Source organism: Oncorhynchus kisutch, unplaced genomic scaffold (assembly GCF_002021735.2).
Source record: "Oncorhynchus kisutch isolate 150728-3 unplaced genomic scaffold, Okis_V2 Okis01b-Okis20b_hom, whole genome shotgun sequence".
Lineage (NCBI taxonomy): Eukaryota > Metazoa > Chordata > Actinopteri > Salmoniformes > Salmonidae > Oncorhynchus > Oncorhynchus kisutch.
In genome coordinates, this window is record NW_022261978.1 from 1801365 (window position 1) to 1815856 (window position 14492).

Genomic DNA, 14492 nt, shown 5'->3' on the forward strand with positions numbered 1-14492 from the left:
GTTCATAATTTGCTGCTACTCTGTACTTTATTTTACTCATATTATTATCTATCCTGATGCCTGGTCACTTTACCTGCTTTCATGTACATATCTACCTTACATACCTGGTACCTCTGCACAGTGATCTGGTACTGGTACTCCCTGTATAGAGCTCCATCATTGATCTGGTACTGGTACTCCCTGTATAGAGCTCCATCATTGATCTGGTACTCCCTGTATAGAGCTCCATCATTGATCTGGTACTCCCTGTATAGAGCTCTATCAGTGATCTGGTACTCCCTGTATAGAGCTCCATCATTGATCTGGTACTGGTACTCCCTGTATAGAGCTCCATCAGTGATCTGGTACTCCCTGTATAGAGCTCCATCATTGATCTGGTACTGGTACTCCCTGTATAGAGCTCCATCACTGATCCGGTACTCCCTGTATAGAGCTCTATCAGTGATCTGGTACTCCCTGTATAGAGCTCCATCATTGATCTGGTACTGGTACTCACTGTATAGAGCTCCATCATTGATCTGGTACTGGTACTCCCTGTATAGAGCTCCATCATTGATCTGGTACTACCTGTATAGAGCACCATCATTGATCTGGTACTGGTACTCCCTGTATAGAGCTTCATCATTGATCTGGTACTGGTACTCCCTGTATAGAGCTCCATCATTGATCTGGTACTGATACTCCCTGTATAGAGCTCCATCATTGATCTGGTACTGGTACTCCCTGTATAGAGCTCCATCAGTGATCTGGTACTAATACTCCCTGTATAGAGCTCCATCATTGATCTGGTACTGGTACTCCCTGTATAGAGCTCCATCATTGATCTGGTACTGATACTCCCTGTATAGAGCTCCATTATTGATCTGGGACTGGTACTCCCTGTATAGAGCTCCATCATTGATCTGGTACTAATACTCCCTGTATAGAGCTCCATCAGTGATCTAGTACTAATACTCCCTGTATAGAGCTCTATCAGTGATCTGGTACTAATACTCCCTGTATAGAGCTCTATCAGTGATCTGGTACTCCCTGTATAGAGCTCCATCATTGATCTGGTACTGGTACTCACTGTATAGAGCTCCATCCGTGATCTGGTACTAATACTCCCTGTATAGAGCTCCATCATTGTGGATTTAATTGTATTCTTTTCTTTTATTTTAAACTCTACATAGTTGTGAAGGGCTCTTAAGCATTTCACTCTAAAATCTACACCAGTTATATTGGGTGCATGTGACAAAAAACATTGAATTTGATTTGAAAAGCCTATAACTGTTATACACTGAGTGTACAAAACATTAAGTACACCTTCCTAATATTGAGTCGCATCCCCCTTTACCCTCAGAACAGCCTCAATTCGTCGGGGCATGGAATCTACAAGGTATTGAAAGGGTTCCACAGGGAAGCTGGCCCATGTTGACTCCAATGCTTCCCACAGTTGTGTCAAGTTGTCTTGATGTCCTTTGGGTGGTGGACCATTCTTGATACACACGGGAAACTGTTGATCATGAAAAACCCAGCAGCGTTGCAGTTCATGACACAAACCAGGGCACCTGGCACCTACTACCATACCCTGTTCAAAGACAGTTCAATGTGTGTCTTGCCCATTCACCCTCTGAATGGCACACATATACAATCAATGTTTCAAGTGTCTCAAGGCTTGTGTCTCAAATCCTTATTTAACCTGACTCCTCCCCTTCATCTACATTGGTTGATGTGGATTTAACAGGTGACATCAATAAGGGATCATAGCTTTCACCTGGACAGAGCATGTTCCTAATGTTTTGTACACTCAGTGTATAATCATAATAATAATAAATACAATAATAATACTAACAATAATTACAATAATACTGCTAATAATAATAATAATTACAATAATACTGCTAATAATAATAATAATTACAATAATAATAATAATAATTACAATAATAATAATAATAATAATAATTACAATAATACTACTAATAATAATTACAATACTACTACTAATACTAGTACTACTATTAATAATTACAATAATAATAATAATTACAATACTACTACTAATACTAATAATGATAATTACAATAATACTACTAATACTAATAATGATAATTGCAATAATACTACTAATACTACTAATAATAATTACAATAATACTACTAATACCACAAACAATAATAATTGCAATAATACTACTATAAACAATAATAATAATAATAATTGCAATAATACTAGTAATAGTCCCAATAATAATAATTACAATAATACTACCACTAATAATAATAATAATAGTTACAATAATACTACCACTAATAATAATAATAATAGTTACAATAATACCACTAATAATAATAATTACAATAATACTACTTCCAATAACAATAATAATAATTACAATACTGCTACTAACACTAATAATAATAATACTCACAATAATACTACTAATGCTATGAATACTAATAATTACAATAATACTAGTAATAGTCCCAATAATAATAATTACAATAATACTACCACTAATAATAATAATAATAGTTACAATAATACCACTAATAATAATAATTACAATACTGCTACTAACACTAATAATAATAATACTCACAATAATACTACTAATGCTATGAATACTAATAATTACAATAATACTGCTAATACCACTAATAATAGTACTTGCACTAATACTACTAATACTACTACTACTAATAATTGCAATAATTATACAAATAATGATAATAATTACAGTAATGCTACTAATACTACTAATAATAATTACAATAATGCTACTAATACTACTATTACTAATAATAATTACAATAATACTACTAATACTACTATTACTAATAATAATTACAATAATGCTACTAATACTACTATTACTAATAATAATTACAATACTACTACTAATACTACTACTAATAATTACAATACTGCTACTAATACTACCATTAATAATAATTACAATACTACTACTAATACTACCATTAATAATAATTACAATACTACTACCAATAATAAGATTTGCAATAATACTACTAATACTACTACTAATAATAATTACAATAATACTTTGTGTCAGGTGATTTGTGATGTATGTACAATCACATGTCATCATGCTCTATATCACTCAAACTCAACCCTGGACCTTGAGACCAGTTCCACTGCGTTTTTCCATTGTTCCCCTCTAGTCAGGGACACCAGGGGTGTACAATTAATTATCAGATAGAACAGAAACCAGCAGACTCCAGACCTCATAGGGTAAGAGTTGAGTAACCCTGATCTATATATTCTGTGTGTGTGTGTGTTAGAAGACACACTGTGAATCATTGTGTCTATGTCTATTACTAATGTCTGGCCCTCATAATCTCCCTACACAGTCTGTTCAGCATCATTAATTTGTCATCACTGTACAGTAGTAATATTGAACCCCTTGAGGTATATCTGGGACATAAACTCAGAGTTTGTGCTGTACATTAGTAACTCATAAAGGACATGTTGATCCTATTCTCTCACCACTTCTTCACCTCACCTCTTTCACCTCTATCTCCCCTTCCTCTCTCTCCTCTCTCCCCTCTACCTCAGACCCCCCTGCTGCCATGACGACGAAGGAGGAGGGTCCCGGAGCAGAGGTGTCCGTCTCCATCTCCAGGGACGAAGAGATGCCCCTCCCCCGCCGTGGCTCCTCCCTCGAGGAAGAGGAGGAGGAGAAAGAGCGGCGGATTGAGCGGAGGATGGAGGGATCGATCCTAGAAGAACAAGTGATGGAAGAAGAGGAGGAGTGCAACGGTGACAATAATGATGATGTGAGCAGTGACATCAGCACCCTAATAGTTCCGTATCCTGAGCTGGCTCCTGTCATCTTCTTCTGTCTCAAGCAGACCACGTTCCCCAGGAGCTGGTGTATACGTGCCGTGTCCAGCCCATATCCTTTACCGCTATGACCTCCACCTCTAACCCCTTACCCTTCAACTTGCTTTGGATCTACTGTGTGTAAGTACGGTATAAGTGTGTGGAGCTGGTGTATACGTGCCACGTCAGGCCCATATCTTTTACCCTATGACCTCTGACCTCTAACCCCTTACCCTTCAACTTGCTTTGGATCTACTGTGTGTAAGTACGGTATAAGTGTGTGGAGCTGGTGTATACGTGCCGCGTCAGGCCCATATCCTTTAACACTATGACCTCTGACCTCTAACCCCTTACCCTTCAACTTGCTTTGGATCTACTGTGTGTAAGTACGGTATAAGTGTGTGGAGCTGGTGTATACGTGCCACGTCAGGCCCATATCTTTTACCCTATGACCTCTGACCTCTAACCCCTTACCCTTCAACTTGCTTTGGATCTACTGTGTGTAAGTACGGTATAAGTGTGTGGAGCTGGTGTATACGTGCCGCGTCAGGCCCATATCCTTTAACACTATGACCTATGACCTCTCACCTCTCATCTGTCACCAGCAGGTGAGAACAGTACCAGGGTGTCTGTGTAACAGTATCAGGAGGTCCAGAGTAACATAAAACTGGCCCATGCATACAGTTGTACTCCATAGCAGGCAGATATGCTGAGATAGGGAAACACACACACACACACATACACACACACACGCTGAGAGTGTGGGACAGGGGTGCTAGATTACCTAGGGTGAATTTGGCTGGATCGGTGACAGAATCTAAGCAGTCAGCTGTGTAATCTTGTGCATTTATCCATGGTGACTCTGTGTCTGTGTATCTGTCTGTGTGTGTTTATCCAGGGTCACTTTCACAAAGGACTGCTATTACAGTAAATCACAGTGAATTACAGTAAATTACAGTAAATCACAGTGAATTACAGTGTGTTCCTATGTGTCTGTATACAGTATATACAGTGCATTTGGAATGAATTCAGACCCCTTCCCCTTTTCCAAGTTTTGTCACCTTATAGCCTTAGTCTAAAATTGATTAATTTACATTTTTCCTCATCAATCTGCACACACTACCCCATAATGACAAAGCCAAAACAGGTTTAGACATTTTTGCAAATGTATAAAAAATGAAAAACAGAAATAAATGACTCTGACAGGGCTCCAAAGTTCCATCTCTGCAGCACTGCACCAATCAGGCCTTTATGGTAGAGTAGCCAGACGGAAGCCACTCCTCAGTAAAAGGCACATGACAGCCCGCTTGGAGTTTGCTAAAAGGCACCTAAAAAACCCAGACCATCAGAAACAAGATTTGGTCTGATGAAACCAAGATTGAACTCTTTGGCCTGAATGCCAAGCTTTACATCTGGAGGAAACCTGGCACCATCCCTATGGTGAAGCATGGTGGTGGCAGCATCATGCTGTGGGGATGTTTTTCAGCGGCAGGGACTGGGAGACTAGACAGGATTGAGGCAAAGATCAACTGAGCAAAGTACAGAGAGATCCTTGTTGAAAACCTGCTCCAGAGTGCTCATGACCTCAGACTGGGGGTGAAGGTTCACCTTCCAACAGGACAATGACCCTAAGCACAAAGCCAAGACAACACAGGTGTGGCGTCGGGACAAGTCTCTGAATGTCCTTGAGTGGCCCAGCCAGAGACCGGACTTGAACCCGATCGAACATCTCGGGAGAGACCTGAAAATAGCTGTACAGTGACTCTGCCCATCCAACCTGACAGAGCTTGAGAGGATATGCAGAGAAGAATGGGAGAAACTCCCCAAATACAGGTGTGCCAAACATGTAGCGTCATACCCAAGAAGACTCAAGGCTGTAATCGCTGCCAAAGGTGCTTCAACAAAGTCCTGAGGGTCTGAATACTTTGTTTTCTAAAAAGAATGTTAGGGCTTTGTCATTAGATTGTCTGTAGATTGATAAGGAGGAAAAAACGATTGAATCTATTTCAGAATACAGCTGTTACGTAACAAAATGTTGAAAAAGTCAAGGGGTCTGAATACTTCCTGAATGCACTGTATGGTCTCTTTCCAGTTCTTGTGCAGTTAGTGTGAACATAATGTAGAGTGTTGAATGTGAAGGCTGCAGTTAGTGGGAACATTATGTGGAGTGTTGAATGTGAAGGCTGCAGTTAGTGTGAACATTATGTAGAGTGTTGAATGTGAAGGCTGCAGTTAGTGTGAACATTATGTTAAGTGTTGAATGTGAAGGCTGCAGTTAGTGTGAACATAATGTAGATTGTGGAATGTGAAGGCTGCAGTTAGTGTGAACATAATGTAGAGGGTTGAATGTGAAGGCTGCAGTTAGTGTGAACATAATGTAGAGTGTGGAATGTGAAGGCTGCAGTTAGTGTGAACATTATGTGGAGTGTTGACTGTGAAGGCTGCAGTTAGTGTGAACATAATGTAGAGTGTGGAATGTGAAGGCTGCAGTTAGTGTGAACATAATGTAGAGTGTTGAATGTGAAGGCTGCAGTTAGTGGGAACATTATGTAGAGTGTTGAATGTGAAGGCTGCAGTTAGTGTGAACATAATGTGGAGTGTTGAATGTGAAGGCTGCAGTTAGTGTGAACATTATGTAGAGTGTGGAATGTGAAGGCTGCAGTTAGTGTGAACATAATGTAGAGTGTTGAATGTGAAGGCTGCAGTTAGTGTGAACATTATGTAGAGTGTGGAATGTGAAGGCTGCAGTTAGTGTTAACATAATGTAGAGTGTTGAATGTGAAGGCTGCAGTTAGTGGGAACATTATGTGGAGTGTTGAATGTGAAGGCTGCAGTTAGTGGGAACACTACATTTTATCTTGTCCAATGTCTGGGAGAGAGCATGTGTTTGAGTTTGTGCTTGGGTGGGAATATGTTTGTTTGTGTGTTTGTGCCGATGTAGGTGTGTGTCACTTTCCTGATAAACCCAGCACTGCTGAGTCCCACACAGAGCAAAACAAGGAAGAGACCTGTATCCTCTCTCTCTGTGTTATCTGTTCACAAGCCCAGAGCTGTTGATACCTCTGCTTGTTCCCTCATACAGAACAGGTCTAGTCCAACACACACACACACACGCACGCAGTATATGGATGTGGATAAGGGCCAGTTCAAATGGCACCCTATTCCCTACATAGTGCACTACTTTTGACCAGAGCCCTATATAGGGAATAGGGTGTCATTTGGGATGCACTCCAGGAGTTAGTGAAAGGAACTGAATGGGCACTGATCCAACTGGGTGGATTTCTAGTAGGCCTAAAGGGACAGACAGAGGGAGCGAGGGAAGGAGAAAGGAAAGAGAGTTTAGTATAGTGTAGGGGAGAGTGGAGTAAGGTGAGTAGGCCTAAAGGGACAGACAGAGGGAGCGAGGGAAGGAGAAAGGAAAGAGAGTTTAGTATAGTGTAGGGGAGAGTGGGGTAAGGTGAGTGGGCCTAAAGGGACAGACAGAGGGAGCGAGGGAAGGAGAAAGGAAAGAGAGTTTAGTATAGTGTAGGGGAGAGTGGGGTAAGGTGAGTGGGCCTAAAGGGACAGACAGAGGGAGCGAGGGAAGGAGAAAGGAAAGAGAGTTTAGTATAGTGTAGGGGAGAGTGGGGTAAGGTGAGTAGGCCTAAAGGGACAGACAGAGGGAGCGAGGGAAGGAGAAAGGAAAGAGAGTTTAGTATAGTGTAGGGGAGAGTGGGGTAAGGTGAGTGGGCCTAAAGGGACAGACAGAGGGAGCGAGGGAAGGAGAAAGGAAAGAGAGTTTAGTATAGTGTAGGGGAGAGTGGGGTAAGGTGAGTGGGCCTAAAGGGACAGACAGAGGGAGCGAGGGAAGGAGAAAGGAAAGAGAGTTTAGTATAGTGTAGGGGAGAGTGGGGTAAGGTGAGTAGGCCTAAAGGGACAGACAGAGGGAGCGAGGGAAGGAGAAAGGAAAGAGTTTTTAGTATAGTGTAGGGGAGAGTGGGGTAAGGTGAGTAGGCCTAAAGGGACAGACAGAGGGAGCGAGGGAAGGAGAAAGGAAAGAGAGTTTAGTATAGTGTAGGGAAGAGTGGGGTAAGGTGAGGTTTACATTCAGCATCATTCCATCAAGTGAAATGTAGTATTCTCTCTAACATGTATTTCAGGATGTGGTGTTTCCCTGGACATAAGCAGAATTCAAATCATAGGTTGGCACAGCCTTGTTATGGGGTAGGTTGACCTACGAGACAGGGTACGTTCAATTATGAATTATGTGTATGGTTTCCTAGAACATGAGTGGCTCAACTTACCATTTTGGCTAAACTTACTCCTCTCCCACAGAGACATAGGGAGAGATACTGCAGGGGACAGAGACATAGTGAGAGGGAGAGATACTGCAGGGGACAGAGACATAGTGAGAGGGAGAGATACTGCAGGGGACAGAGACATAGTGAGAGAGGGAGAGATACTGCAGGGAACAGAGACATAGTGAGAGGGAGAGATACTGCAGGGGACAGAGACATAGTGAGAGAGGGAGAGATACTGCAGGGGACAGAGACATAGTGAGAGAGGGAGAGATACTGCAGGGGACAGAGACATAGTCAGAGAGGGAGAGATACTGCAGGGGACAGAGACATAGTGAGAGAGGGAGAGATACTACAGGGGACAGAGACATAGTGAGAGGGAGAGATACTGCAGGGGACAGAGACATAGTGAGAGAGGGAGAGATACTGCAGGGGACAGAGACATAGTGAGAGAGGGAGAGATACTGCAGGGGACAGAGACATAGTGAGAGAGGGAGAGATACTGCAGGGGACAGAGACATAGTGAGAGAGGGAGAGATACTGCAGGGGACAGAGACATAGTGAGAGAGGGAGAGATACTGCAGGGGACAGAGACATAGTGAGAGGGAGAGATACTGCAGGGGACAGAGACATAGTGAGAAAGGGAGAGATACTGCAGGGGACAGAGACATAGTGAGAGGGAGAGATACTGCAGGGAACAGAGACATAGTGAGAGGCAGAGATACTGCAGGGGACAGAGACATAGTGAGAGAGGGAGAGATACTGCAGGGGACAGAGACATAGTAAGAGAGGGAGAGATACTGCAGGGGACAGAGACATAGTGAGATGGAGAGATACTGCAGGGGACAGAGACATAGTGAGAGAGGGAGAGATACTGCAGGGAACAGAGACATAGTGAGAGGGAGAGATACTGCAGGGGACAGAGACATAGTGAGATGGAGAGATACTGCAGGGACAGAGACATAGTGAGAGGGAGAGATACTGCAGGGGACAGAGACATAGTGAGAGAGGGAGAGATACTGCAGGGAACAGAGACATAGTGAGAGAGGGAGAGATACTGCAGGGGACAGAGACATAGTGAGAGAGGGAGAGATACTGCAGGGAACAGAGACATAGTGAGAGGGAGAGATACTGCAGGGGACAGAGACATAGTGAGAGAGGGAGAGATACTGCAGGGGACAGAGACATAGTGAGAGAGGGAGAGATACTGCAGGGGACAGAGACATAGTGAGAGAGGGAGAGATACTGCAGGGGACAGAGACATAGTGAGAGAGGGAGAGATACTGCAGGGGACAGAGACATAGTGAGAGGGAGAGATACTGCAGGGGACAGAGACATAGTGAGAGAGGGAGAGATACTGCAGGGGACAGAGACATAGTGAGAGGGAGAGATACTGCAGGGAACAGAGACATAGTGAGAGGCAGAGATACTGCAGGGGACAGAGACATAGTGAGAGAGGGAGAGATACTGCAGGGGACAGAGACATAGTGAGAGAGGGAGAGATACTGCAGGGGACAGAGACATAGTGAGAGGGAGAGATACTGCAGGGGACAGAGACATAGTGAGAGAGGGAGAGATACTTCAGCGGACAGAGACATAGTGAGAGGGAGAGATACTGCAGGGAACAGAGACATAGTGAGAGGCAGAGATACTGCAGGGGACAAGAGACATAGTGAGAGAGGGAGAGATACTGCAGGGGACAGAGACATAGTAAGAGAGGGAGAGATACTGCAGGGGACAGAGACATAGTGAGATGGAGAGATACTGCAGGGGACAGAGACATAGTGAGAGAGGGAGAGATACTGCAGGGAACAGAGACATAGTGAGAGGGAGAGATACTGCAGGGGACAGAGACATAGTGAGATGGAGAGATACTGCAGGGGACAGAGACATAGTGAGAGGGAGAGATACTGCAGGGGACAGAGACATAGTGAGAGAGGGAGAGATACTGCAGGGAACAGAGACATAGTGAGAGAGGGAGAGATACTGCAGGGGACAGAGACCATAGTGAGAGAGGGAGAGATACTGCAGGGAACAGAGACATAGTGAGAGGGAGAGATACTGCAGGGGACAGAGACATAGTGAGAGAGGGGAGAGATACTGCAGGGAACAGAGACATAGTGAGAGAGGGAGAGATACTGCAGGGGACAGAGACATAGTGAGAGGGAGAGATACTGCAGGGAACAGAGACATAGTGAGAGGGAGAGATACTGCAGGGGACAGAGACATAGTGAGAGGGAGAGATACTGCAGGGAACAGAGACATAGTGAGAGGGGAGAGATACTGCAGGGGACAGAGACATACGTGGAGAGAGGGAGAGATACTGCAGGGGACAGAGACATAGTGAGAGAGGGAGAGATACTGCAGGGGACAGAGACATAGTGAGAGAGGGAGAGATACTGCAGGGGGACAGAACATAGTGAGAGATGAGGGAGAGATACTGCAGGGGACAGAGACATAGTGAGAGAGGGAGAGATACTGCAGGGGACAGAGACATAGTGAGAGAGGGAGAGATACTGCAGGGGACAGAGACATAGTGAGAGGGAGAGATACTGCAGGGGACAGAGAGATAGTGAGAGGGAGATACTGCAGGGACAGAGACATAGTTGAGAGAGGGAGAAGATACTGCAGGGGACAGAGACATAGTGAGAGGGAGAGATCTGCAGGGGACAGAGACATAGTGAGAGAGGGAGATACTGCAGGGGACAGAGACATAGTGAGAGAGGGAGAGATACTGCTGGGGACAGAGACATAGTGAGAGGGGAGATATACTGCAGGGGACAGAGACGCATTCGGGAGTATTTTTAGAAAAGTCACATACTATAACACTGTTATTCAGCGTACTATTTAGTACACTAGTGGGTATGTGGAGGAGAACAGATGGGACAGGAAGGACATATAAAGAGAGGCATGTAATTAACAAAAGAAACCAAGAAAGATAAACTAACAAGATATGAACCAAGTTAAGAAGGCAAGCAAAACTCTTCCCCCTCCTCTGCCTCTCTGTCTCTCTGTGTACCTCTCTGTGTACCTCTCTGTCTCTCGGTGTACCTCTCTGTGTACCTCTCTCTCTTTCTCTCTCCCTCTCTCTGTACCTCTCTCTCTTTCTGTGTGTACCTCTCTGTGTACCTCTCTCTCTCTCTCTCTCTCTCTCTCTGTGTGTACCTCTCTCTCTTTCTCTCTCTCTCTCTGTACCTCTCTCTCTCTCTGTACCTCTCTCTCTTTCTGTGTGTACCTCTCTGTGTACCTCTCTCTCTCTCTGTGTGTACCTCTCTCTCTTTCTCTCTCTCTCTCTGTGTGTACCTCTCTCTCTTTCTCTCTCTCTCTCTCTGTACCTCTCTCTCCTGTACCTCTCTCTATGTACCTCTCTCTCTCTCTCTCTGTACCTCTCTCTCTCTCTCTCTCTCTCTCTCTGTACCTCTCTCTCTCTCTCTCTCTGTACCTCTCTCTCTCTCTCTCTCTCTCTCTCTCTCTCTCTCTCTCTCTCTGTACCTCTCTCTCTCTCTCTGTACCTCTGTCTCTGTACCTCTCTCTCTCTCTCTGTACCTCTCTCTCTCTCTCTCTCTGTACCTCTCTCTCTCTGTGTGTACCTCTCTCTCTGTGTACCTCTCTCTCTCTCTGTACCTCTCTCTCTCTCTATACCTCTCTCTCTCTCTCACTGTGTACCTCTGCCTCTCTCTCTCTGTGTACCTCTCTCTCTGTGTACCTCTCTCTCTCTCTTTACCTCTCTCACTTACTCTCTGTACCTCTCTCTCTCTCTGTGTACCTCTCTCTCTCTCTCTCTCTTTGTACCTCTCTCTCTCTCTGTGTACCTCTCTCTCTCTCTGCACCTCTCTCTCTCTTTCTCTCTATACCTGTTTCTCTGTGTGTGTGTGTGTGTGTGTGTGTGTGTGTGTGTGTGTGTGTGTGTGTGTGTGTGTGTGTGTGTGTGTGTGTGTGTGTGTGTGTGTGTGTGTGTGTGTGTGTGTGTGTGTGTGTGTGTGTGTGTGTGTGTGTGTGTGTGCATGCTGGAACAGCAGATAAGGCTGAAGGATTTCAGACTAACTTTCTCGCTTTAAGAGTTCTACTGCAGTGACAGTGGGGATTGTGGCAGACGAGAAAGGGAGCAGAAAAATAACTCAGACCACCCAGAATCTTCCAGAACCTTTTTCAACATTCTGGTTCTTTCTGCTCCTGCCTCCGTGGCTGTGTCATTTAGTGGTGCAACAGCGTTGGAAGGATGTTACGTTAATTTCTGTCCCCTGCTGAAGGTTTTGTTGCTTCTTGGGCACACTATTCATCAGTTCCTAATTGAAAATGATTTTCTGACATTTCCGACACCCCGGGAGAAAGGAGTTTCTCCTCTGTTCTCTCTGTTCTAAGTGGTTGTTAGTCTTGTTGTGCAGTAAAGTAAAGCTCAGATGGTACAGTGTGTACTTGAGAAAGGAGGGGTTTTCTCTAGGGACACTGAGCCTTCACATCAGGGTATGCCAGACGGCGACTGTTTGCTAAGAGAGAGAGGGAGAATCTGTGTGCGTGTGTGTCAAATGATTTTTGACAAATTCCTTTAATGAAACAAAATGAAATGACATTTACTGGGTCTCTTTGTCACTTCAGTAGTCCTCCATCCATCAAGTACTACTCTCCACACATTGTGTGTGCATGCGTGGGTGTGTGTGTACGTGTGTGCATGCGTGGGTGTGTGTGTACGTGTGTGCATGCTAGGGGTGTGTGTGTGTACGTGTGTGCATGCTTGGGTGTGTGTGTGTACGTGTGTGCATGCGTGGGTGTGTGTACGTGTGTGCATGCTAGGGGTGTGTGTGTGTACGTGTGTGCATGCTTGGGTGTGTGTGTGTACGTGTGTGCATGCTTGGGTGTGTGTGTGTGTGCATGTGTGCATGCGTGGGTGTGTGTACGTGTGTGTACGAGTCGTGGCTGATGGAGCAACACTCTGGATTGATTGGTTAAATGAAATCGTTTGTGGGTTTGGACACATTGAGGACATCCACATGATCATGTTATTGTGTCTTAATCAATGTCACGGGGGACATGACTGTGATTGGCCCCACACATTGGCTTTAATGATTGAAGTCAAGGCAGTGGGTGGACAGCGATATAACTAACACACTGTGCCAGACCAAGGGAAGGTTAGACCACAGATGTCCAGGAAGACTTAGCTACAGCAGGTCTTCATAGTGATCAGTGGGACTGCAGTCTCTTCCCTCCAGTGATATCAGCTGGGGGTTTTATAGGGTCCAATCACACCACAGAAGTGCCTGTAAAGCATCTTAAAGAGAGAGAGAGAGAGAGAGAGAGAGAAGAGGAGGAGAGAGAGAGAGAGAGAGAAGAGAGAGAGAGAGAGGAGAGAGAGAGAGAGAGAGAGAGAGAGGGAGAGATAGCTAAAAGAAAGGAAAGCTGATGTACAACTGTAGACAGGGCATTATCCCTATCTTTATAGGCCCTCCCTCCCTCCCCCTCCCTCCCTCCCCCTCCCTCCCTACTTCTCCCTCCCTACTCCTCCCTCCCTCCCTCCCTCCCTCCCTCCCTCCCCTCCCCTCCCTCCCTCCCTCCCTCCCTCCCTCCCTCTATCCTAAACAACACCTTTCTTCAATAGATTGCCTTTCTCCAGTGAACACTACTTCCTAAATGTCAGAACTGCCTCACTGCCGAGAGAGAAACTGGATGAACAAATAAAGAACAGTTCCCTCTCTGTTTCTGTTCTCTGCTGGGTGTTGTGAAGACAATGCTTTTCTCTGCATAGTGTCATTGAGGCGCAGTGTGTGTGTGTGTGTGTGTGTGTGTGTGGTGTGTGTGTGTGTGTCTTTAGAACAGTGTGTGTTGGTGTGTTAGGAACAGTGTGTGTGTGTGTGTGTGTGTGTGTGTGTGTCTTTAGAACAGTGTGTGTGTGTGTGTGTGTGTGTGTGTGTGTGTTGTGTGTGTGTGTGTGTGGTGTGTGTGTGTGTGTGTGTGTGTGTGTGTGTGTGTGTGTGTGTGTGTGTGTGTGTGTGTGTTTAGAACAGTGTGTGTCCTCCTGGAGAGTTGACCCTTCCTTTCTAAGAGACAGAGAGAGAAAGGAAAAGATATAGAAGTCACCTGAAGCTGCTCCTTGAAGGGCTCATCTGCAGCTGCTGCATTCAGAGGGGGACTTAGAAAGGAATGATATGTACCCATTGATTCTTTAAGAACAGAACTTATAAATGACCCATGAGCTTAGTTCAACTTCTGTACCCCATCAGAAAGCAAATATAACCTATTTTCCTCCAATGTTTGTAAACAAAGTAAATGAAACACCATATAGCCTCAAAACCTGTGATTAAAGTATCATGGTGATGTCATGGCTGGTCAGTCCCTCCATAACTCTGTCTCTGAATCTGAGAGGGGTTATATTTCTCCAGGCCCATCCCCCAG

General features: G+C 44.6%; 1 protein-coding gene across 1 annotated transcript in view; it reads left to right on the top strand.

The window, feature by feature from the left end:
* The first annotated feature begins 3575 nt into the window (after nucleotides 1-3575).
* The window catches only part of LOC109885759 (voltage-dependent T-type calcium channel subunit alpha-1I-like), a 196106-nt gene continuing 185189 nt past the window's right edge, over nucleotides 3576-14492 (top strand). The window contains exons 1-2 of the mRNA XM_031811045.1: nucleotides 3576-3877; nucleotides 4434-4436. Of these exons, the coding sequence (XP_031666905.1) occupies nucleotides 3576-3877; nucleotides 4434-4436 (305 nt within the window). The remainder of the gene's footprint in view (nucleotides 3878-4433; nucleotides 4437-14492) is intronic.